This window comes from Simochromis diagramma, unplaced genomic scaffold (genome assembly GCF_900408965.1).
Source record: "Simochromis diagramma unplaced genomic scaffold, fSimDia1.1 OVJJ01000263.1, whole genome shotgun sequence".
NCBI classification, from domain to species: Eukaryota; Metazoa; Chordata; class Actinopteri; order Cichliformes; family Cichlidae; genus Simochromis; species Simochromis diagramma.
The window spans coordinates 224-26659 of NW_024387032.1; the positions used below are offsets into that span (position 1 = coordinate 224).

Here is a 26436-nt window from a genome sequence, read left to right on the forward strand (position 1 = left end):
TGTCTCAAGCAGCAGTTTGAGGTGAAACTATGGATGCATGAAAGAGCAGCTGAGCCAAATGAGAACTGAATTTCAACTATAAAAGATGATTTTCAGAAATATTTTACATTTTTGAAGTTATTTTAGATTTGAATGAATCATGAATGAAGAAGCATTACCAGAAAAATTAAGAAGAAAAGACGACTTGAGTGAAAAACAAATGACACTGTGGCTTTATTTCTGTTAACTTCCTGAAAATCATGTGTGTTGTTCTGTGTGTGATCAGCAAAAAGGGATAAGAAGCAGCACTACCGTAAAACTTAGCGTTGAAGCTCAAGCTTGGCAGATAACGGGTGGCAGGCGTGGCTCACACTTGACCACGGTGTTGGAGAAACTCTGAGCTCCGGGTCTTTATAATCACTCTGCGGAGCTCACAGAGACTGCAGGGAGGACAGGAGGACAGAGCAGACTTTGTGAATTATTTTTTATCTTAGATGTAATATAAATTCAACACAGGCCTCTGAGGAAAAGGATCGTGCTACAAACTTTCGTTTCTCTTCCAACAGAAAGCAGAGGAGTGGAGTTACTCAGAGACTGACTGGATTAAACACACCAAAGGTTTATATTCCAGTTGGACCGTATCTCTTACCAAGGTCTGCACTACGTATCAGGATTTGATCTTATTCAGGTAATATCAGGGTTCTTATAGGGGTTTGTTTACAATAGTAACTCATGCAGCTATTTTTCAGTCTCACTGACCAAACTTTTTACAACATGCTGCATTTTTAATAGTAAACTTCTGTTCAGTGCTTTTCCTGTCACACACTCATACATGTGTTTTGTCTGCAGCAGCTGTGTTGTTGTTGTTAGATTGTATTATCTGTTTAATCTCTTCAACATGGTTTTAGTTTTCTTTGTAAAGTCAGCAGCTCTGTCACTTTTCTCTGACTCCTCTTCTGCTCGACACTCAGCTGACACTCAGTTTCATTTCCACATTCACGAAGTTGTTGTCCAAGCGAATCATAGGCTCCATGATTGGTCAGCAGACTGTGTCCAGGCAGACAGGTTGGATAAGAATAACAGATTTATGTTTGATTACGCCCGTTTCCAATTCAGTTCCAGTCATTCCTGGCCCCAGGAGGTTGATGGGGGTGGAAGATGGGGGGCAGTGGGTTGTAAGCACAATGTAGATGAGTGGAGGCTTAACCCCTCGCGGCCCTTAAAAATGCATCCCTTTAAAGCCCTGGGGACCAAAAATGGTCCCGCCCCAAAAGTGCAATAAAAAGATTATATATTCATATTTTTTTCCACTTTAAATTGGTCAGTCTTTTAAAACTACTTCTCCCTGAAATATTCATATAAAGTTTTAATTATATTTTCGTTGTTTTAACCCTTTAAATCCCAGTTTTATTACATGAGCGCCCTGTTTTTTTAGCCCCAAAAAACAAAAAACTAAATATTTTCCAAAAAAACCATTTGAAGTAATATTTGTTTGTTATTATAATTAGGCCTTTAGATGGACCAAAGATTGGCACCAACATTCATTTCGATCCACTTTTATTTTTTTTGCAGGAGTGCATTTCATAAAATGCACACACTATCGGTCCTAATCGACCACGCCCAAAAAAGTGCTATAAAAAATTTATATATTAATATTTTATTCCACTTTAAATTAGCCAATCTTTTAAACCTACTTCTCCTTGAAATATTCATGTCAAGTTTTAATTACATTTCGCGGATTTTAACCCTTTATATCCCGGTTTCGTCACATGAGCGCACTGCTTTTTTTGCCCCAAAAAACATAAAACTTGAATATTTTCCAAAAAAAACATTTGAGGTAATATTCAATTGTTATTATAATTAGGCCTTTAGATGGACTAAAGATTGGCACCAACATTCATTTCGATCGCCTTTTATTTTTTTTTTCAGGACCAGAAAATGGTCTCCAGGCGGCAAATGCTCCTCCTCTAGGCCGAAAAAAGTGCATCTTCCCGGGGTAAGTCGCGACGATGACCGGGGCACGATCACCGGGGACTCCTTTTTCCAGCACACACGTCCGATACCATGTGACAACAAATACGTCATTTCCTGTTGACCAAAAAAAAAAAATGCACCCTCTCACGGTCCTAGGGACCGAAAATGGTCCCGCCCGATTAGCGGGCGAAGCCGCTGCTGCACGCCGGAAATGAGGCTTCGTTTCCCGCAGGTCTGTCTAAGCAGCCCGCTGTTTTCCAGCAGGGGTCAAATGTGGAGCAAGGGCGCCACCCGGTGGACAAATAAAAAAATTACAACTCTAAGGCCCAGAGACCAAAACGAAAGGGAAACATAAGTAATCACCAAGACATTAACGGTAATAATTCTGCAGTGAAAAATAGCGTTTATAATGGAAGTCAATGGGCCAAAAATGGTCCCTAGGGCTCTAAGAGGATGTGTATTGTTAGCTTAGCCACTGAAGCTAATTTAAGGAAGTCAGACTTGAATTTTGAAATGAAATTATGCCAAACTTTTTTTTAGAGAATTTGGCTATATTCCATTCAACACAGTGCAAATGGCTTGTAACCGAAAAACTAAAAGGACCAAAAATGGTCCCAGGGCCAAAGAGGGGTTTTAATGTACTTAAACTTCCAGTCACAGTGAATCAGTGTGTGTCAGTGAATGCATCATGTGTGCTTCATGGCTCCATCTAGTGGACTGATAGTAGAATTAGAGCAGCTGATGGCAGCTTCCTGTGCCTCACATTGCTGTCTGACTGCATTCAGCTGATATTTGGACAGCACACATGATGGAAAGGAGGATTTTGGTTCATGTGCACATGAATGATTTGTGTTTCCTCTGCAGGTGAAGGTAGAAAGTGTGTGTGAGCTGATGTGAATTGAGCAGCATGGATCAGTGTGAGGACAGAGAGGAGGGAGTCCCTCCCTCTAAAAGCACTCTGTGTGGGGAACATGAGAGCCAGACCAAAGCTCAGAGGTGAGATGACCATCTCTAACTGTCCATGACTCTTCTCCATGTCACAGCTCAGCACTCACATCACTGCTCCATCATTATTCACACTCATACCTCTGTGTGTGTTTGTTTTAAAGCCCAGAGCTGTGGGGCGTACCAGGCTCAGCTGGACATAACCCTAAAACTAATCCAGAACCTGGACCTGAACCCAGCTGTGTTTCCTTAAAGAGCAATGACTCGAAGGAAATATTTGTAAACTTTAACAAAAGACTGTTATGTGACAAAGAGTAAGTACATTATTTTTATGAGATTGTTCATCATGTCTTTAATTTAATATTTCCAGTTTTTCCTTCCTGTCTCATGAAGCTGTTACATTTATTGGGGTGGCTGTAGCTCAGGTGGTAGAGCAGGTCATCTGCTGATCAGAATGTTGGTGGTTCGATTCCTGGCTTCCCCCAGTCTGCATGCCAAATATCCTTGGGCAAGATATTAACCCCAAATTGCTCTCCGATGCATCCATCGGAGTATGAATGTGTGTGAATGTTACTTAGAAAGCACCTAGAACAATGTGGTTGTGCGAATGGGTGTGAATGCACAAGTTGTGTAAAGCGCTTTGAGTGCTCAGAAGAGTAAAAAAGCGCTATATAAGAACCAGTCCATTTACCATATTGTTTTTCTTTTAGGATCAATAAGAGGCCAGAATCTCCTGGACCTGAACCCAGCTGTGTTTCCTTAAAGAGCAACATGTCGAAGGATGTTGTTCGAGACTTTAAAGGATGTTCTTCTGCTGCTGAGAGGTAATGTGTGTCTAGATGTTGTTCCTGACTCTGTATTTTTGAATAAATCCTCATGTTTAATATCAGCTCAGCTCTTTTTCACACACATTTCTATGTTGGTATGTGAAGCGGTGTGTGTTGGAGTGTTTCCACAAACACAGCAGTCAGAGTGGAAAGAGTGGATGTTGTAGGAGGTGTTTGTGTAGTGAAGAGGCTGAGTGTCTGTAGGACTCCAGCTGCTCCAGCAGGTGTCTCCTTTGTGCTTTGCTTCAAACACAGTGTAGGGAGGAGCTTCCACTCAGGTGTTTCAGGTGTTGCTGGATGGAGGAGGACAAATAGTTTTTCCCTTCAGTGACACTTCAGCAGCTCAATGTTCTGGGAGATGTTTGTCTTTATGAAGGTTTATGGATTCTTGTTCTTACTTTGGTTAAACTGAGCAATACATTTTCCATCTAACATTTAAAGTAAATTTCCAGGTGAATAAAAGATCTGCAGCTGTAGCCTCTGTGATGTTTCACAGTCTGAAAGTAACAAATTCAACCAGAGTTCAAACAAAGGCTTAATATACGTGTGTGTTTGATATAATGCCAACAAGTACAAATAGGTGTTCTTACAGGTCTTAATCACAGAGGTCTGATAAGTCTGGTGACTTTCACACTCAGCAATTTTGCTGCCTTTTATTTTATATTGGCCTTTTTAAAGCCCTTCAAAGTCTCCCATATTCATACAGAGCTTTTAACACCAAACTCCTTTACAGTCCTTCTCCTCTCACACACGATCACACGACTGATTTGTCTGCAGCAGCTGTGTTACGGCTAGTATTTTATTATGTGTGTAATCTCCTCATATTGTTCCTGTGGTTTAGTTTGACTTCCTTCTGCAAACTCAGCTGCTCTGTTGCTGATACACGTCTCCATGAATATGATTGATCAGATGCTGCACACACCATGTGTTTCATGTGAACGCTCAGCTGAAAGCCTGGGTTGACTTATCGAGTTAATAACAAGCTTCACGTGACTGTGAATGCTAAAGTGAATCCAGATAAAGGAAAGAGACCCTGCTAATGTTGGACTCACTTCTTAGTGTAGATCCCAGGAGGAAGTTCAACATAGCCATTCTTTGTGCTAGCTCGACCAAACCTGAGAGCACAGTGCAGGATAATGATTATCATCTGTCTCTGTCAAGGACATTTAAACTCCACAAATAACAAAAATAATTATATTTGATCAATAAAAATATGTTTTCACTTAAAAAAGCATGAGCACACTGGTGGATTACAGAAACATGAAAACTCGTTAACAGTAAAGTTAATTTAGGCGTAAACAAAGCGTCAAACATACTGAAGTAGAAGGACTGATGTTTGTGTTAAAATACCCTCTTAAAGCTGAAATACTGATTCAACTTCTTTACTCAAGTAAAGGTAAAAGAGTACAGGCTCTGAAATGTACTCACAGTATTAAAGTAAAAACTGCATCTTTGAAGGAAATTTCTGCCAGTTTTTGTGCAAAGTTACCTGAATTTCTACCTCCAACATTAATATGAGAAAATTATCTGAACTTTTATTCTAATAAATTTAATCAGCTTGAACATTTTGTAGCACAAAAGTAGAAAAAACTCAAAGGGAATAAAAAATAGCTCAATTTGCTGTTGCCTGCATTGTAGATGGGCGGCTTTGCCTCAACACCTAAACAGGAAAATGAGTTTAGTCAAGTATTAAAGTGGGATTGAAGAGGTGAGGAAACCAGAGATCAGGTGTTGTGGTGCAGCATGGTCACAAGAATCATTTAGAAATGGGTCAAAATATTTTCTCTTCTAGATTTTTTTGCACAGTCTGATGTGCTGCTGCTCTGAGGTTTACTGCTCTCTGTGTGCTTAGAAAACTGTGAGGTACAAGTAGATTTGACACAAGTTATAATGGCTGATTTCCATATAACGGTGGAATACAGGGACTTAATCGTTAAGTAAGAAGAAAGTTTGAAGCCTAATCTTGAAAGTAGAGATAGTGTCTGTCTCCTGAATCCAAACTGGAAGCTGGTTCCACAGAAGAGGGGCCTGAAAACTGAAGGCTCTGCCTCCCATTCTACTTTTAAATACTCTAGGAACAACAAGTAGGCCTGCAGAGCGAGAGCGAAGTGCTCTAATAGGGTGATATGGTACTACAAGGTCATTAAGATAAGATGGGGCCTGATTATTTAAGACCTTGTATGTGAGGAGCAGGATTTTGAATTCTGGATTTAACAGGAAGCCAATGAAGGGAATAAAGGAGAAATCTGCTCTCTCTTTCTAGTCCCTGTCAGGACTCTTGCTGCAGCATTTTGGATTAGCTGAAGGCTTTTCAGTGAGTTTTTTGGACATCCTGATAATAATGAATTACAGTCGTCCAGCCTGGAAGTAATAAATGCATGAACTAGTTTTTCAGCGTCACTCTGAGACAGGATATTTCTAACTTTAGAGATGTTGCACAAATGGAAGAACACAGTCTTACATATTTGTTTAATATGTGCGTTGAAGGACATGTCCTGGTCAAAAATGACTCCAAGGTTCCTCACCGCGTTACTGGAGGCCAAGGTAATGCCATCCAGAGTAAGAATCTGGTTAGATACCATATTTCTAAGATTTTCAAGGCCGAATACAATAACATCAGTTTGATCTGAATTAAGAAGCAGAAAGTTAGCGGCCATCCAGGTCTTTATGTCTTTAAGACATTCCTGCAGTTTAACTCATTGGTGTGTGTTATCTGGCTTCATGGACAGATAGAGCTGGGTGTGCTATGTCTTCTGATGATGCTGCCTTGGTGATTTTAACTTCCATGTCTGCTGTGACTCTAAACTTCTGGTCAAGGACTTTTTAAATATTATTGACTCTTTTAACTTGACCCAGTGGGTTACTGGTCCCACTCATGAAAAAGGTCACACACTAGACTTGGAGCTTTCCCACGGGCTGGATGTGTGCGTCACAGAAATATCTAAGTTGGGCATCTCCGATCATTTTCCTGTGTTGTTCATTGTAATGCTTCGCTGCTCGGTAGATAAGCCATGCGCCTCAGCGCATAAAAAGCGAGCACTTAATGCTCTAACAGCGCTGCTTTTTCTGCTGCCTTTATGGACTCTGGAATAATGAACTCCAGCTGTTAAAGTGTTGAGGACCTTTCGGACATTCTTCATTCTACCTGCACTGATATTTTGGACTCTATTGCTCCGTTCAGGACTCTGTGCGCTCAGCATTTATCAGAGCTGTGGTTGAATGAACATACGCGCTCCCTTAGGCGTGACTGTAGACGCGCTGAAAGGAGATGGAAAAAGGACAGATTGTATGTTTCTCTACAGATTTTAAGGACTTTCTGTCTTTCTGCTCACCAAGAAGCTGTAAAACCTGCAGACACAGTTTGTCTTAAACTTAGGGTCAGTAAACAGTCACAGGCCTCAGGTACTTTTTAATGTCCTCAATCGCTTTCTTCGTTCACGTGATAATGTCGGAGTCATTTCTTCACCAAGGATTTATGATGATTTTTTAGCATTTTTAACAACAAGCTTCTATCTATTAGGGCTCTTGTCTCGCCGACTGCTGCCTCAGATCCGAGTCTTTCTCCTGTGTGCTCAGCTGTCTTAGAGCAGTTTGATCCCGTCTCCCATAATGACTTGACTGCAGTAGTTTGTAACCTAAGATCATCACACTGCCCCTCTGATTGCCTCCCCTCAAATACACTGTTAGCCTTTGCAGTAATTTCCATAGCTTAGTACTGCAAAATCAACAGTAAAAAACTCTAAAGGATGTTAGCAGTTTAGTACTGTAATTTGCATGTATTTGTGGGAAAATTCCATGAGATTACATTATTTTTACGGTAACTCACCGTACTCATGAAAACAGCTGTAAAATACAGGAAATGTAACAATTGGTGATGTTACTGAGATTATACTATCACACCATCCAGATTTCTGTTGTTTTCTACTGTAGATCTAAGAGTAATTACTTAAATCCTCATTCAGACTGTATTACTATAAAATGCGATTCACTGTGAAAGTAGTATAACATATAAACTACAATATACAGCATAATTTTTAACTTAAGGAGTAAGTTGCAGCCACACTAAAATTTAATTTCTTGAACTGAATGGAACCTCATATATTAATAAATGTATTTGTTTATTCAAACAATGTGAAACATTATTAATAATGTAAGGTTAGTATTGTGATAGAGTCGAGTATATTTAATTATACTCTTGGTAGACATTATGACATTATGCTAGTACATTTATGGTGAACAAAAAGTACATCTAAAAATTAATTTTAAGAATACTGTTATGTACTAAAACGGGGGCCAATATAATCCCAAGAAGCATTATTAGTATCCGTACTAGGTAAGGTATACTTTTTGTACTTATTTTTTGTATGGCCAGCAACAAAAACTAATGGCTACATTTAGAGTAATGTTTAAAAATGACTTTATTTAGCAGGGTGTTCCTTTTTTCTCTTCTTATTCTTTCTTATACTGGACCTTCATTTGTTTTGTATAAGGTGGTACTTTTTAAGACACCTCTGCCTAACTACAGTGAACTAACCTAATAATATGCTCTGGTCATCATTTTACTCAAGTTAAGGTGTCACATCCGTGAAACCTACACCACTAACCAGCATCAGTCCTACGACTTCACTCTCAAAATTAATAAATTCTGGGACAAGCAGAAACTGTATTTTTAGCGGTGCATTTTGTTGCAGGCCAGACTGCTATTAAATGCACTCTCCTAAAGAAATAATTCCTTTGTAGCACCTCTTCGTCTTTGTTCAGAAGAGATGTCCTGGATATACGTGATAATGTAACACGGATGTTTATGTTTGTTCATGTTTAGTGCATTGGGTTGTTTTTTTAAAGCGATTGTTACTTTTTTAAAGCTTTGTAATGCGACAGGCGCGATAGCCGACACCACACCTTCACCTGACGTACAACGCACACGTCGGGTATTCACTTTCAAAACAACAATGGGGATAGAAAATATTGCTCGAGGTGGTTAATGATCCTTTCGCTGGTTGCCAACCACCATTAAATAACAACAAGAAGAAACTATTGATCTGCTTCTCAAGTTTTGCACGTTTAAGCCGCAGTTCAGACTCAAACAAAGCTGCACAGCAGGAGAACAACATGACCATCAACTATTGATGAATAGACCGTTAACATGTGCAACTTAGAAGTAGTCAGAGGTAACTGGATGTTCAATCGGGTTAAATGCATGGTTGATTGGATTATATCTGAAGATCATATGCTATTTGTGATAACTCTGCTAGACTCTAAATTGCTCGTCCATGCGGGAGTATCTCAAAATTAAATGAAACCACTTAACACTTTTTCCCTAAAACGGACTGACATGGGACACATTAAAGTTGGATCGGAACCAGCTAATCAGTCTGAAGGTAAGTGTTTTTTTTTTCACTTATTCGAGAGAAGTCAGAAATGCGTTCTTAGTACTGTTTGTTTTGACTTTCAAGCTACCAGGATATTTTCATTCAAATGCTAAGACAAAATGTCTATGAATATATGTATATATATATATCATATATATCTATGAATATCTATATCTATGAATGTGGAGACTCAAAAGACTAGTTAGGTAATAGTTGCCAATGGATTTATGAGACTTGATAGAAACTTGGACGTTTGCAACAGGTGAATCGGTGAACTACCGAGGTTGCGCCCAAATGCTTAAAGCTGTTAGCTGGTCAGTGTTTTCAGGTGTGCTTGTACTACCTGTATGGTGCGGAGTGCTGACTAAGTGATGTTAAACCCATTAAAGCGTCGAGCTCAAATATCTTTTCATTTTTGTGCACTGCTCTCTTGTCGGAACACATTTTCTGTTTATTGAAGCCTTTTGTGAATAATTTTGATCATGTGAAAACTGGGAATTGGTCCCTATTGACAATACTCTTACTTTTTGCATTGCATATGTCATTTAGGAAAGGTAATTGGTCACTGAACTTTTTGCAACTATGTGTATTTCTAAATTTTGTGGCTTCAGTGCATGCAAATATATATTGTTCAGTTTGCATGTTAACTCATTCACTGCCATTGACGTCTATAGCCGTCAATTGCAGTGAATGAGTCAATGGGTTTAACTCATTCACTGCCAATGGCTGGCAGTGAATGAGTTAAAAGCCACAAACATGTAGCTAACTATAGGCTTTCTTGTGGAACTGAGAACTGCCCTGCCACTTTCAGAACATTTTCTGCCTTCATTCACATATGCCTAGGAATCACAGAACAAGAAGGGAGACCACTAAGGAGGAGTTTTATAAGTTCACTGTTGACCTCAGCTGTCAAGTTCCTGGATGTGGGTATGCTGCACAAAACTTCACAGCTCTTTGTGCCCCTCTCAGATTTCATATCAAAGATGGGGGGGGAAGTATTATGTCCATTTGAAGGTTGCTCTAAATACTTCAGTGTCATCAACATCATTTTCCAGCCATATTTCTCGAAAACATAAGTAGACAGTTCAGCAGTCAAGGCAACAAGAAATTGGGGGATTTGCCATAATACAAGGACAGGACGCAGTTAATCTATTAGAAGACAGTTGACTTTGTGTCATTTAAAAATGCAGGCTAAAATGCTCTTGCCAACCAGCACTATACAGAGCATCATAGAGGAATTTCAGGATCTTTGCAGCTGTAACAAAAGTAGACACTGAATCTAACACCATCTCTCTTTTTTTTAGATGGCAGACCAAAGAATTTGAATGACACCATTACTCTGGAGCTTGGGAATGATTTCCACTCCAGCTGTCGCATGCAATCACAAGAGGAGGCAGAGGTTATCCAGAGGACAGAAGTATGTTTAGAATTGTTGTGGAGGCCATGCAAGTTAACTGCAGAAACCCTAAACGTGCATCTTGTGAAGAGGTTGCTAAGATCATTGTAAACAGATACCCTCAAACATTTGCAGATTTTACTGAAAAGGGAGAAAGACTGGGTTGTGGACATTATTCACTACTAAGAAGCATCAAATCTAGAGTTGAACATGTTAATCGAGATAATACAACACATAGACTTTGTCAAACAAGGAGAACCAGGAATGAGGAAGACTGCAGTCCCAACAGTAATGCAACCTCACATAAAAAAGTTAGATGCCTTGTGGATAGCTATGGCTGTATAAATTGGCAGCCAGTTGAACTTCCTGAGGGGGAAACGCCAGCTTCTTTAGAGGAAAAGAAACACATCTTGTTAACAATTTTTAATTCAGAAGGACCTAGAACTGTGGAGAGACCTGATGTGGATGACTTCATGTGCCTCACATATATTTCTCAGTGGCAGCTTATCAAAAGTTGTGCCTCACTTCGAACCACTTTTTTCAAACTCACAGGCATCGATATCAGTGAGCACTTAGGTCAGGCCCTCATAACCCAAGTCAGAAGGATTGTTAACTATTTCTCCACCCAGAAGCTCAAATGGAACCTTGGTATAAGGACACTCATCCAGCAGATAGAAAGTGAGTGAGTTTTGACCAACAACAAGGTTGGCACAGCAGCCATACTTCTCATGATGAAGTATTACAAGGAAGATGAAGACTCCCTCTTTGTCTTAGCAGATGTAAGCTTTTTTCATACAGCTCTATGTTTAATGCTGTTGCTTGCTGTCCTGTTATATTGTTTTTTTATTTGTTACATAAAATGTCCTGGTCCTTTTTCTGGCAGGAAACATCTACCAGGATGTCCCTTGAAGCAGAGAGCAACCTGCCCATCACCCCAAGGCTGATTATGCTTGGTAAGAAGTCATTCATGAAATAGAGCTGATTAGACCATATTAGAATTTCTGTTTGGCACAGGAGTTTTTCATGGACACAGGTATCCAGTCTCTGTTTTGTTAGCTCAAATTTCTGTAATTTCCTTTAGAAACCAAGGTTGTTGGACATGTGTCTCAGTGAATCCAGCAAAGTAACAATATCAAATTTCACATTACATATTACTCAACGTAGTAGTTTAGCTACACCAACAGCAGAAATACTGAAGTCAATACTGTAAAGTTTAACAGACGCACAAACTATGAACTCCAAAATAACCATACAGGTGATTCATCTCCGGTAATTTAACTGGGCTGACTCTTTGTTAGGTGTGTTTAATGTGCAGAATAATTCTCAATTATAATATGTTAAAATGGACTTATGTACATAAGGCCATTAATAATTAACAGTACGTAGCTATTTGCTTTATGACTATCTAGACAGTGTGAAGAAGTGAAGTATTGAAATTATTTTATGTTGCATAATGACAACATGTTGCCCTGGGACCACTGTGAAGCGAAAGGTTGTTCACATTAACCCTCATGTCACAACTTTTCTCCAGTGGCTTACTGAATTTGAGTGGAGAACTTCAAATTAGGTAACTGTTTTTGCCATTTTTAGTGAATTTCTTGTATAATTTAAGTGACCAATGTGTTGTTACCTGTGTCTCCACAGATGATCCATGGCCCATGCTTTCTGGACATTTACACAAGACGAACAACAATGAAGACAAGCTCTCTTGCATCTTGCAAGACGCTGTCTCTGTCCAATAGGTTTTTTGAGTGCAACTTTTGATTTTTTTTCCTTCTTTTACCCGTTTGTTAAAAATTATTTCAGCTACTTACACTTTAATTGTCACATGTATTGGCTCACCCTACAAATCAATGAACTCAGTCCACAAAGCAAGATCAGGGTTCAGTGCAGGTCAGTCAAGTTCCTTCACACCACACACGCTCATCCATGTCCTTGTGGACCCTGTTTTGTGCATTGATTTGGTGGTGTGAACCAGTATTTTGGACAAAGTGTATATAAAGGCAGAAATGTGGGGCTTGATATTATATTCATTACAATTCAGTTTATTTGTATGGTGCCAATGTGACCAAGTGGTCGGCGGGGTTATGAACAAAATAAATAAACTTGACAACGCCACCTAGGGGAATTACACCCCCAGGAAATATATTTAAGAAAAATAAAGAAAAGGAATAAAAGAAGACCGCACAGATTCAAGGATGCACACTGAGGCAGGTTGGCTTCCAATATTAAAACAGTTTTATTTATAGAAATGAATAAAATATTATAAATAATATTTTATAAATAAAATATTAAAAGTCAAGATGTAGCGTCATTATTGACAGTGTCCTACAGTAAAAATAAACAATCGTGGAACTTGGACTTACCAGCAGCCGTGGAACCAAAAGAAAATCACACCACAAGAATCACTGCAGACCACCCAGTGCTGTACAAAAGAAAGTGTGAAAAACGACCCACCACCTGAGGTCCCAGGGCCACTGGCTCGTCCTCCTTCACTGAAATAAAACACAGAAAAGTATGTTAAAAGAATAAAAGGACACAGAGCGTCAGGCTCGCTACAAATCATAAAAAGACTAAAACACACCTTAATAACTTTAGTAAAAGAAATCACACACACACCCACACACACACGGGAAAGGCTTATTCCCCACGGGTCAAACTACCACTCGTGCTGGTAATAATTATTCTCAGGCGTAGGCCGGTCTGGCTCCCCACCGGCTAAGACCGGCCACCCAGGCGATTTAGAGTCCCAGCACGACACTCGGGCAGAGAATCACCTCAGCCCGATCACAGAAGTATGGGTACGAACATCAGTCCAGGGTAAAATGAAACACCAGGCGAACCCAAAAAAGGTAAGCCTACTTAATAAAAACAAGATAAGACAAAACAAGACAAGACAGCAGACTCCACCAAGGAGGAGTTCACAACAGCAGCTGAGAAGGCAGTCCACTCTTCCAATTTAGGTTGGACAATTTACCATGGAGAGGTGAGTACAGCAGTGAACCCTGAAACAGATAATGTAACCTTAAACTCTTATAGCTATGAATGCTAATAAAAGTAGTTCTAACGGCTTACCCCAGGACTGGAGGCACTATACTCTCATTGGTGGAGATACCACGAACACCTCTCTCCGCAATGGCAGAATTAAACAGACTGCTGTGCTACAACAGGCCGGAAAAGGATATTAACACCAATTCCAGTATTCGGAGGGAATCTGAGGTTAAGCGAGAGCATACCTGTAGCTGTCATATAATCGGCTCTTGCTGATCAGTCCGTCGCAGTACGCCAGCATTTACTGCTGTATCGTACCAGAAGCTCGGGAGGAATTAATCCAACAAGACATCGGCTTAGCTTTATACAGACTAGCGCCACCCTGCAATCAATGTGCAGGTGGGTTCCAATTAACCCGATCACCTGATACAAGGAGCGAGTGCAGTGGAAGGAGAGCGAGGGTGGTAGAGCGAGCGAGAGAGAGAGAGAGAACGAGAGAAGAAAAAAAAAACAGAAGGCGAGTAGCCCATCTGGCTACACCAACAAAATGAATGCCAAGGCACTTCACATTGTAGGTTTAAGACCCTACAAAATATAACTAAGAAAACCCAACACTTGAGCATGTGTTGTCTGCCATGATATGGATATGACATAATATCGTTATTGTTTTTACAACCATCTGAGAAAATAATGGATTACATGGTTTAGTAAAAACAAGTGCTTCCTCAATGAAAATGTTTTCAGTTCTTTTCAGTTTTTGATTTTGGAAATGTGTATTTCAGCAGGGAAAAATCAGAATTGAAATAAAGCGGTGTAAAGCACATGAATTATATTTTGTGTGTGTGTATCTATCTATCTATCTATCTATCTATCTATCTGTCTGTCTGTCTGTCCGTCCGTCCGTCCATCCATCCAATTTTTTTGGAACCCTCCAGTCTCTTACAGTATGTTACTGTTAACTGAAATTACAGTAAATTACAACCTGTTAAACAGTAAATGACCTCCTGTTGGGACACGGTATCCTCTAGCAGAGATGAATATTTTTGGTACTGATGATGCGTGATAACAGTAAGTTACTGGTTAATATATTGCAGTTTATTACCTTGCAGCGGGCTTACAGTGACATACCGTGAATAAACGGTAGTATACCAATTTCTTAATCACAGTATGATGTTACTTTGTTGACGTAATTTACGACATAACGACATAACGGTATCTCACTGGCGTCACTGTCGCCAGTGAGATACCGTAAAAAAGGCTACGGTGCGTTACCATAATTTGTCCAAGAGTATTATACCACACCAGCAAAAAACGGTATCATCCTGCAGAACAGTAAGCTACCGTAACACAGCGTCACGGTATGACGCTGGTAACAGTGACGCCAGTATATTACCGTAAAGTGGCGATGAAAAGTCTAACAGTGTACTCTTTCAAGGATTGTCAGGTTGGAGACCGGCCTATAATTAGCTAAGACAGCTGGGTCTAGGGATGCTTTTTAAGTAAAGGTTTAACTACAGCCGCTTAGATTTGAAAACCTGCTAAATCAGAATCAGTTGCTGATGATGGCTTTTTTCTTTTACATTAATCATGTATAATCTTAACTCAAAGTGAACATAGACTTGATTGAAGTAACTCAGATCAGCCAATTCAAAATGCTAATTCAATCAACTCTGAGTTCATGGCTAGACTCAGTTTGTTGGCCCTGCACCTTAAAACTATTTCCTGTTTGTCCCTCATGTTTTTTGGATATTGTTTTCACATCTTATGTCACGGCTAGCGGGGCGAGCCATGTTGAATTTAATAAAGGACCCAAGATGCCGACACTGCTGTGAAGTGAGTGAGCTTTATTGAAACGGTGAAGTGCAGTGGAGATGGCCTGTGCAGAAGCTAAGATAACCTCTACTGAAAAAACTACAAAACTAACCTGAAACCTTAAACGGAGACACGGGGAGACAACACAGACGAACCAGCAACAAGCAGGAGAAAACAAAGGGCTCATATACACAAAAGAGCCATCAGGGAATGAGAAAAGGGAGACACAGCAGGATTCATTGGACATAACCCGACAAGGGGAAGCAAAAGTAGACACACTAACGTAGGACATGGCACTGTTTATTTTTTTGTGTTCATTGATTTGTGTGTGTAAAAATGTAAAAAATGTAATAAATGTAAGAAACATTAGAACTACTTTTGCTGACACAAAGTTTGGCGAGCACTGCAAGTTGGCACTTTAAACCAGTCACTGATATAAAGAGAGCACCTTGTTCCAGGGCATCTGAGCATGGAGGGAAAGCTTTATGCAGGAGATGGTAAGAGCTGTTGGGACTAAAGAAACTGAGCAGAAAACTACAGACATCTGGAAACTGAGTTGTTAATTCTCAGTGGGATCAGCAGGACTAGCAAAGCTTCACCATGACAGTCATCTGATTGACTGAACCCATCCAAACATCACTTCATGGACCTTTAGCTTGTGTCTGTGTGTGGACAGACATAACATGAGCTAATTATTCATTACTCCTCCACAGAGTGGACCAGCAGAGAGCAGAGGTTTCCACTGGTCAGTCTGCACAGCAACATCAAACACACCTGGACTCTGTGGTTATGGTTTGTAGTACTACGTTTACGTTTGTTCTTTTCAGTCACCTCTATGCTGCACTTTGTGGACCAGAGGATTGTCAGTGTGTCCAACATAAATCAGAGTTTGGGCTCCATGATTTCAGTCAGATTGGGGTGACTGTAGCTCAGGAGGTGAGCAGGTCAGCTACTAGTCAGAAGGTTTGTGAATCAAACCCTGGCTGGCAAATGTACTGGGTAACGTACTAAACCCAAGCTGCCCTCCGATGCATCCATCAGAGTGTGAAAGAAAGTATTTAAGCATAGAACAATGTGCTTGGTTGAATGAGGCATGTTGTATAAAATGCTTTGTGTGCACAGAGTATCAAAGAGAGCTATATAAGAACCAGTCCATTTACCACTGGGTAATTCATATAGTCTTCTTTTCCAGCGGCTGGAGGACAACATCACCATGTTTGTGAAGAATGAGCTGAAGAAGATCCAGAAGCTTCTGAGTCCAGATCACCCAGAAACTTTAAAGAGCCAGATGGAGGATGAGGAGATGTTTGAAGGTGAGGATGAAGATGAAAGAAAGAGCTGCAGAGAAGCATTTCTGAAGATCACACTCCACTTCTTGAGGAGACTTAAGCAGCATGAGATGGCTGACCATCTGCAGAGCAGTAAGAGAATTTCTCTAAAGACTGAATATTGATCTTTCCTAATAGCTCAAGAAATGGACCAATAGACATTCATCCTTTCAGGGTACTGAAAGGTTATGATATTTATTGTATAATATTTTTTTCTGAATTTCTTACCTTCAGAAATATTTGCTCCACCCTGTAAACGAGAGCTTAAAGCCCAACTGAAGAAGAAGTTCCAGTGTGTGTTTGAGGGCATCGCTAAAGCAGGAAGCCCAACCCTCCTGAATCAGATCTACACAGAGCTCTACATCACAGAGGGAGGGACTGCAGAGGTCAATGAGGAACATGAGGTCAGACAGATTGAAACAGCATCCAGGAAACCAGACAGACCAGAAACAACAATCAGACAAGAAGACATCTTTAAAGCCTCACCTGGAAGAGACGAACCAATCAGAACAGTGCTGACAAAGGGAGTGGCTGGCATTGGGAAAACAGTCTTAACACAGAAATACAGCCTGGACTGGGCTGAAGACAAAGCCAACCAGGACATCCAGTTCATATTTCCATTCACTTTCAGAGAGCTGAATGTGCTGAAAGAGGAAAAGTTCAGCTTGGTGGAACTTGTTCATCACTTCTTTAATCAAACTAACGAATCAGGAATCTGCAGGCTTGAAGACTTCCAGGTTGTGTTCATACTTGATGGTCTGGATGAGTGTCGACTTCCTCTGGACTTCCACAAAACTAAAATCCTGACTGAAACAAGAAAGTCCACCTCATTGGATGAGCTGCTGACAAACCTCATCAGAGGGAACCTGCTCCCTTCTGCTCGCCTTTGGATAACAACACGACCTGCTGCAGCCAATCAGATCCCTCCTCAGTGTGTCGACATGGTGACAGAGGTCAGAGGGTTCACTGACCCACAGAAGGAGGAGTACTTCAGGAAGAGATTCAGAGATGAGGAGCAGGCCAGCAGGATCATCTCCCACATCAAGAAAGCTCGAAGCCTCCACATCATGTGTCACATCCCAGTCTTCTGCTGGATCACTGCTACAGTTCTGGAGGATGTGCTGGAAACCAGAGAGGGAGGACAGCTGCCCAACACCCTGACTGAGATGTACATCCACTTCCTGGTGGTTCAGGCCAAAGTCAAGAGTATCAAATATGATGGAGGAGCTGAGACAGATCCACACTGGAGTCCAGAGAGCAGGAAGATGATTGAGTCACTGGGAAAACTGGCTTTTGATCAGCTGCAGAAAGGAAACCTGATCTTCTATGAAGCAGACCTGACAAAGTGTGGCATCGATATCAGAGCAGCCTCAGTGTACTCAGGAGTGTTCACACACATCTTTAAAGAGGAGAAACAACTGTACCAGGACAAGGTGTTCTGCTTTGTTCATCTCAGTGTTCAGGAGTTTCTGGCTGCTCTTCATGTCCACCTGACCTTCATCAACTCTGGACGCAATCTGCTGGAAGAACAACAAACAATTTGGAAGGTGTTTCAAACAAGAAAGTCTTCAAAGAAATACTTCTACCAGTGTGCTGTGGACAAGGCCTTACAGAGCCCCAATGGACACCTGGACTTGTTCCTTCGTTTTCTCTTGGGTCTGAAGACTAATCAAACTCGTTTGCAAGGCCTGATGACACGGACAGGAAGTAGCTCAAAGACCAAACAAGAAGCAGTTCAGTACATCAAGGAGAAGCTCAGTGAGAATCTGTCTGCAGAGAAAAGCATCAATCTGTTTCACTGTCTGAATGAACTGAATGATCGTTCTCTAGTGGAGGAGATCCAACAGTCCCTGAGATCAGGACGTCTCTCCACAGATAAACTGTCTCCTGCTCAGTGGTCAGCTCTGGTCTTCATCTTACTGTCATCAGAAAAAGATCTGGATGTGTTTGACCTGAAGAAATACTTTGCTTCAGAGGAGGCTCTTCTGAGGCTGCTGCCAGTGGTCAAAGCCGCTAAAAAAGTTCTGTAAGTTATAAAGTTTTTATTATTTAATTTGGTTGGTATGTTATGAAAAACACACTGCCATCAACTTCTGTTTTGTTTTTGTCAAAATCACTGTAATATAATCACTGTACCTTTATATACACGTGACTTGTATTAATGCTGCTGCCCTCTTGTGGCTAAAGTGTAATTATGTTCTTGTTATTAGGGAGGATTTGAGAGTAACATGCCAAGTGAGTCAGCACCTTCGCTTTAGCTTAAAAAATCCAAATTCTTATGTCATCAGTTATAGTTGCATGTATTCATTATCATAATTTAACCTTTAATATTGATGTCTTAAAATTATTTTGAGTAAACTAGCAATAATTTTATGGTTTATTAAATAAATACATCACTAATGAATTATTTATTTCAGTGATTAATTAAAAATGTACATAATTAATTTAAAAATATATTGATAATTAATTATCAGTTAATTTCATTTAAAACAATTCATTATTTATTTATGTACAATTCTAATTAGTTACATATTTAATCAATTATTGGTTTGTTTTCTATTTTAATTATTTTACTGACACATTTAATGAATTATTTAATGATGTATTTATTTAATTCACGTTGCTACTCCTGGCCCTGCATCTCTGTTCATAAATACATTTTATTTGTCAGCTTCACCCATCAAAGTCAGGGGGCGGGGTTAATGCTGATCAAGTCAAAACCATTGCTTTGGTCTGGTGGGCGTTCTTTTAGTGGGCTTTTCTTAATACTAAGTAGGCCTACACACCAGGGTTTGGACATGTGTGGACCCAAACTATACTTAAACTTTACCCTTTTTTGTGTGTCACCAAATACACTTTTAATATTTTCTAGACAAGAATGTAGTGGCATAATCTTTAACCTCTTTTGGCTCCAAACAGAAGTGACAGACTTGAGCAGGGTTCATTTAAAGGCTGACAGAAGTGGAGTGGTGACGGGGAGATGTTTGACAGGACAGTGTTTCAGCCTCCACAGGTTCATGTTGTGCTCCATCAGTCAGTGAAGATGAAGTCAGTGCTGATGAGGCTGTAGAGTGTGTGAGGGATGTGAATGAGGATGATGAAGATCTGATGATAGCAGATAAAAACAGGCTGCAGAGACTTTGAGCCATACAGGGCACACAGTGTGTGTACAGAACAGCTGAAATCATTATGGAGGCCTCACTGGGATATGGAAGCATCACAGTACAGCTTCAGTGAAGCATTAAAGTCTCTGATATGAGATGAGAAATGAAGCAGCCAGAGCTTTTTCATGAGTGGAAATCCACTGTGACTGTGAGCTGCTGCTACAGCCTCCAGATTAGCCAGCAGCTCATCCTGCTCAACATTTCCTCACCAACTTTAATGGAAGTGTGATGTTTTCAGCTGGAGTGATGGTCAGGGTGGCCTCCCTCTCCTCTTCTTCTCCTCTTCCTCTTTCATTTGTAAAGCCACTTCTGCTGCTTTCATTCATTTGGAAGTCCTGTAGCTGAGTTTGGGAGAGACTAACAGCCTCGGCAGCAGAGGGGAGAAAGGCTGTAACACCACCACTTTACTCTGTTCTACCTGTCACATCATTTTATCAGGAAACAAATATGCTCATGTTTTTACTATGTTTGTCTTGAAGATGTAAGAAGATCACATGGTGCTATTTATTATTGTGTTGGTTTGTTTCCTGTCTCTTGGATGGAGCCCAGCTGTGCGTGGCCCCTGGGCCTGTGGTCAGCGTGTGTGCTGGATAATCCGGCCCAGGATGAGGCCAAACTGACATGGGATGAAATGTCTGTCACATAATTGAGCTTAGTGTAGTTTCATTTCTGCACAATTTAAAAACAACCAAAACTTTGTTCTATCTTTTCTGTGTTATACTGTAGACTTTCTTTGATACTGTGTCCAAAAGGAGCAGCTTTTACTTTGAAGGGGAGGCGTCTCTGTTTCCTCTTCAGGTTGGATGATGGAAGCAAATGAGTGTGTGATGTTCTTTCAGTGTTGCACTTTGTAGACGCTCCCTGAGCACTGGTCTCACAGCCAGCTGCACATAGAGACCAGTGTTGTTAGTCCAGGTCAGAAGATGACTTGTTGGAATGAAAATGAGCTTGTAGTTTGTCTGCTTTAATAATGTGACTGGAAAAAGGTGTTGGACTTCAAATATGTCCATTTCTTTCACACTTCACCTTTAAAAGTGAAGCCTTGTGGTTCCTGGAAGGAAAAACACGACTTTTTCAAGTCTTTGTCCTGTTTTTATGATAAATGTACGACTTTAATGTGAAACATTCAGAGTTTTTTCTCTTGTTGTGTTTGTTTGAAGCTGCTTCCTGTTGGCTTCAGCTGTTTGGAGTTTCCATTTTCTAAACTTCTACATTCTGAACCTTCTTCAGCTCTGAACAGATGATGAAACACTGAATGATTTCAAGCTCACACTTTGTCTAATAAACTTACATCTTTCATTCTTTATACAGATTGGAGAACTGTGGTTTGTCAGAGATCAGCTGTGATTATCTGGCAGCAGCACTGAAGTCCAACCCCTCCCATCTGAGAGAGCTGGAGCTGAGCTGGAACGAGCTGCAGGATTCAGGAGTGAAGCATCTGTGTGGTTTCCTGGAGAGTCCAGGATGTGGACTTGAAACTCTTAGGTGAGTCAGCATGTTTTAGTTGTGCTGAGATGAATATGATGTGAAAGTTGTGCTGACACTAGACTGCAGACATCAGGCTGATATTATACTGATCCACACTGAGGATCTTCATGGTAAAGTCTGTTTTCTTCTTCTCTGGTTTAGTCCATTGACTGCAGCAGAACAATGTTCACATTTCAAACAGTGATACTCAACGTATGGCCCGCGGCCCACACGCAGCCTGCCCACCTTTCCTGATTCAGAGAGAGGGGACCCTGATTAACTGTGTAGTGTTCTTCCTCACAGTTCTAAGTATCAGACACAACAATGAATAATCCACAGCTGACTGTCTTTAGCAGGTCAAAGGTCACGGCACACAGCAGACAGTGGGAAATATTATAATTCTGATCATTTATCAGCACATATCCATATGTATAAAAACAAAGCTGACACTGTGAGACTTGATCAGAGGTGTGATCATCACAGCAGAGGCCTTTGTGTCAAAGTCACTGAGGATCAAACAGAAACACATGAAGCAGATTTTCCTCTTCTGGCTTTTTATAGCAGATAACCTTCAAAATATTCTGCAGTCCATCAAAAACTGAAGCAAACCATGAATCAACATGTGAACATGACCTGATGCTGCTGAAGGGAAGCAAAGTTACAGAGGTTTGATTACAGACACAGCTGAGAGTTTGTAATCTGTCATCATTTTAAAGGTTTAAATTTCTTCAGTATTGAACAGCAGAAATGAGGCTTTGTTTTCGGAGGCCGACAGCAGTGAACACAACAGCAGACTGGTGCGTAATAAGCAGTGAATAATGCAGGAAACAGATTTTTGAAGGTAAACTGTTCTTGAAGTACACTGAGAGAGAGAGAGCTGTGCAGGAAGTAAACGTCAAAGTCAGAGAGAATTCATGACGACGTTCATCAAACGTAAAGCGTAGTTTGGATCTTCTTCTGCTGCTGGTTCACTCAGTTTTGGTTGGAGACAGATGAAACCTGCAGCTTCAGGATCTGTGAGCTGTCCACTTTCAGCCCCGACGGCGTGTCCGTGTACGTGCCGTCGAGTGAACGATCCACGCACTGTGTTTCCATCTTTGTGTGTTTAGCTGCTCTCATTTTTTGTTTTATCTGTTTGCTTGTTGTTGAAATATGACTTGTTGGAATGAAAATGAGCTTGTAGTTTGTCTGCTTTAATAATGTGACTGGAAAAAGGTGTTGGACTTCAAATATGTCCATTTCTTTCACACTTCACCTTTAAAAGTGAAGCCTTGTGGTTCCTGGAAGGAAAAAACGCGACTTTTTCAAAGTCTTTGTCCTGTTTTTATGAGAAATGTACGACTTTAATGTGAAACATTTCAGAGTTTTTTCTCTGTTGTTGTGTTTGTTTGAAGCTGCTTCCTGTTGGCTTCAGCTGTTTGGAGTTTCCATTTTCTAAACTTCTACATTCTGAACCTTCTTCAGCTCTGAACAGATGATGAAACACTGAATGATTTCAAGCTCACACTTTGTCTAATAAACTTACATCTTTCATTCTTTATACAGATTGTGGGACTGTGGTTTGTCAAAGATCAGCTGTGATTATCTGGCAGCAGCACTGAAGTCCAACCCCTCCCATCTGAGAGAGCTGGACCTGAGCCTGAACAACAAGCTGCAGGATTCAGGAGTGAAGCATCTGTGTGGTTTCCTGGAGAGTCCAGGATGTGGACTTGAAACTCTGAGGTCAGTCAGCATGTTTTAGTTGTGCTGAGATGAATATGATGTGAAAGTTGTGCTGACACTAAACTGCAGACATCAGGCTGATATTATACTGATCCACACTGAGGATCTTCATGGTAAAGTCTGTTTTCTTCTTCTCTGGTTTAGTCCATTGACTGCAGCAGAACAATGTTCACATTTCAAACAGTGAGACTCAACGTATGGCCTGCGGCCCACACGCGGCCTGCCCACCTTTCCTGATTCAGAGAGAGGGGACCCTGATTAACAGTGTAGTGTTCTTCCTCACAGTTCTAAGTATCAGACACAACAATGAATAATCCACAGCTGACTGTCTTTAGCAGGTCAAAGGTCACGGCACACAGCAGACAGTGGGAAATATTATAATTCTGATCATTTATCAGCACATATCCATATGTATAAAAACAAAGCTGACACTGTGAGACTTGATCAGAGGTGTGATCATCACAGCAGAGGCCTTTGTGTCAAAGTCACTGAGGATCAAACAGAAACACATGAAGCAGATTTTCCTGTTCTGGCTTTTTATAGCAGATAACCTTCAAAATATTCTGCAGTCCATCAAAAACTGAAGCAAACCATGAATCAACAAGTGAACATGAGCTGATGCTGCTGAAGTGAAGCAAAGTTACAGAGGTTTGATTACAGACACAGCTGAGAGTTTGTATTTTTTAAGGCACTAGTGCTAACCACTTTTCCCCATTTCAGCCCAAATCCTGCATCTTCCTGTTTCTGACTCCAGGCCAGCTCCACTAACACTTTCTCATCAGACACTGCCACCTAGTGGAGGAAGTGTTAGTTCCATTTGAAGCTTCAGATTACAGTTAGTTCCTTTACAAAGAGGTGGAGGTGGTGGGGCCACAGCACCATCATCACTGAGTGCCATAGGACACTTAACCTTTGTTTCCACATGCTGGGAACTTCCTGTTGTTCCAAGGAGGACTGGAAAATGTGTGAAAATCTCCCAGTCAGTTCCTCACAGCACACTTCAATCATTTCCCTCCCACAGCATCAGGACCAGGGCTTTTTCTCTCTTTGGTCCCACTAAGAGATTTCCACACAAACACCTCATCAGTGGGACTCTCAGAGCTTCCAGCCCTTTGCTACAATCACACAGCTCTTCATTGAAATCAATGATATCAAAGCTGGAGTGATTTACTAATCCAGGGCTGCTTATTGGGGAAAATACTTCCTGTTTGCAAAGTAATCCCCATTTTTCCCAGAAAGAAATGTAAGTAGAAATCAATGATCTAAGTGAGAACATGAGCCTTTAAAAAGTCCCAGTGGGTGCAGTCCCTCAGTCCCTCAGTCCCAGTATAGAGTCTTTGGTCCAGACTGGAACAACTGTGTGCCCAGTTTGAGCTCTCTTCAGTCCTGTGACCTGACAGACCCAGAGGGGCCATCACATCACATTTAGAAGCTCCCCTAATGGAGCCACAACACATGTCCAATACTTAGTCTGTCTTGTTGGACCAACTGGAAGAAATGATTCAAGGACTTAGTCACAGAACAGAGATTCAAATCTCCAAAATCCAACTGGCTGCATCAGGACATATAGTCTGAAACTCTGCACAGTTTCCTGTTTGAAGCTGCTTCCTGTTGGCTTCAGCTGTTTGGAGTTTCCATTTTCTAAACTTCTACATTCTGAACCTTCTTCAGCTCTGAACAGATGATGAAACACTGAATGATTTCAAGCTCACACTTTGTCTAATAAACTTACATCTTTCATTCTTTATACAGATTGATGAGCTGTGGTTTGTCAGAGATCAGCTGTGATTATCTGGCAGCAGCACTGAAGTCCAACCCCTCCCATCTGAGACAGCTGGACCTGTGGGGAAACAACCTGAAGGATCCAGATGTGAAGCAGCTGTCTGATCTTAAGCAGAGTCCAGACTACAGACTGGAGACTCTGGTGTAAGTAGAGTGATGGAGTGAGTGGGTGGTGCTGTCAGCAGTATTGTACTAAACACAGTCAGTATGAAACAAAGATCCAGTGTTTCCTGTAAAGCTGCAGCTTCTCAGTGAAGCTGTGAGAGGAGAATGGTGACAGGCTTCAGGATTGGACACAAACACTTCCTGTTTCTGACCTTTATGGTCACCATGGTAACGGCTGACACGCTCTGATCAAACACTGTCAACAGCCAATCAGCTCTCTGAACAAAGCAGCACGCAGACCAATGACTGCATTCATTTCCAAGTTTAAAGCAGTGAAGAACACAGTCTGTAGGTGAGGAAGAATTTAGTGAGAGCAGATGTTTGGATGGAATTCCTCCAGTTAACAGCTGGAACTAGGGCTGGGTATCGTCACTGATTTCTAGAATCGATTCAATTCCGATTCACAAGGTCCCGAATCGATTCGATCCACGATTCGATTTAATTCGATTCGATTTAAATCTGGGAAATTTTGACAGTCAGAAATATTATAATTCAGATCAGTACATTTACATATTTTTGTATCAATGAAAAAGAAGCTGACACACGCAAGACTTTATCACAGGTGTGAGCGTCACAGCAGATGCCTTTGTGTCAAAGTAGCTGAAGATAAAACACAGAAAAACATGAAGGTGATTTTCCTGGCCTGGGATTTTATAAAAATATTCTGCAGTACATCAAAAACGAAAGAAAACAATTAATCAACATATGAACATTACCTCTGACGTTACAGCGGTTTTATTAGAGACACGTCATTTTGAAGCATTTTGAATAATTTTAAAAAGTTTAAATTTGTTCAGTATTGAACAGGAGAAATGAGGTTTTCTTTTCGGAAGAATGTAAAAGGGAAAAAAAACAGTGGCCGACAGCGCTGTAAACAACTTGTGGGTAACAAGCAAGCGAATAATGCAGAAAACAGAGAGAGAGAGAGAGCTGTGCATCATGGTGGAGAGACATCAAACTAACAGCTTTAGAATAGGCTCACAAACACAAAGCGCGGACCCACCGACAGATCAGAATCAGCGAGCTGTCGTCTTTCAGCCCCGACCGTGAGAAAGGCGACATCTAACTGATTCTGATCCGCAGGTCCGCGCTGTGTGTTTAAGTCTTTGTGCAGAAGCTGTGTTCCTGTTCTCATTTACTGTCTTAGCTGTTTGGTGGTGGTTGAAATTTTGTGACGTTTCACCTGAGATTCTGGCATTTCGGGCAAAATAAATTGATATTAAAAAATCGATTCAGGATTTTAATGAATCGATTTTAATCGATAAATCGATTATAAAAACCCACCCCTAGCTGGAACCATCCATCTGGATTGTTGGGCTTGTTGTTGGGGTTCCTACAGAGCTCAGAGTGGACACACCAAGGTTCTTCTAATGAATGAAAGTCCAAACTCAAGCTAGGAGGGAAAAACATCTTCATCAATTTCAATAAAAATCCAATGATTAGAAAAAGTGAAGCAACAATGAGTCCTAGTACAGGCCGGCAGCAGCTGAGAGTCCGGCGGCGCTTTATACT

At 40.8% G+C, this 26436-nt stretch overlaps 1 protein-coding gene and 2 long non-coding RNA genes across 4 annotated transcripts; 2 read left to right on the forward strand and 1 right to left on the reverse strand.

The window, feature by feature from the left end:
• The first annotated feature begins 2903 nt into the window (after positions 1-2903).
• LOC120740739 (protein NLRC3-like) lies at positions 2904-19021 on the forward strand. Its single transcript, XM_040043215.1, has 6 exons — positions 2904-2949; positions 3063-3212; positions 3609-3722; positions 16010-16088; positions 16489-16717; positions 16859-19021. The coding sequence occupies exons 3-6, from the start codon at positions 3670-3672 to the stop codon at positions 18652-18654; spliced, it is 2157 nt and encodes a 718-aa protein (XP_039899149.1). The 5' UTR covers positions 2904-2949; positions 3063-3212; positions 3609-3669; the 3' UTR covers positions 18655-19021.
• Positions 8096-12557, forward strand: LOC120740740. Of its 2 annotated transcripts, XR_005697484.1 has the most exons (6): positions 8096-8409; positions 8801-9106; positions 9941-10024; positions 10402-11272; positions 11377-11446; positions 12138-12557. It is a non-coding gene; the product is annotated as an uncharacterized LOC120740740 (long non-coding RNA). The 2 variants fall into 2 exon arrangements; XR_005697483.1 differs by having other exon boundaries at positions 8097-8409; positions 9941-11272.
• Positions 13377-13886, reverse strand: LOC120740742. Its single transcript, XR_005697485.1, has 3 exons — positions 13730-13886; positions 13569-13649; positions 13377-13498 (listed from the first exon to the last, which is right to left on the reverse strand). It is a non-coding gene; the product is annotated as an uncharacterized LOC120740742 (long non-coding RNA).
• Positions 19022-26436: the final 7415 nt, after the last annotated feature.

Coding starts and splice junctions, on each gene's coding strand:
- LOC120740739 (XM_040043215.1), top strand. CDS start 3,670: ATGTCGAAGGATGTTGTTCGAGACTTTAAAGGATGTTCTTCTGCTGCT. Junction 3,723..16,009: donor TGTTCTTCTGCTGCTGAGAG/GTAATGTGTGTC, acceptor ACTCCTCCACAG/AGTGGACCAGCAGAGAGCAG. Junction 16,718..16,858: donor GGCTGACCATCTGCAGAGCA/GTAAGAGAATTT, acceptor TCTTACCTTCAG/AAATATTTGCTCCACCCTGT.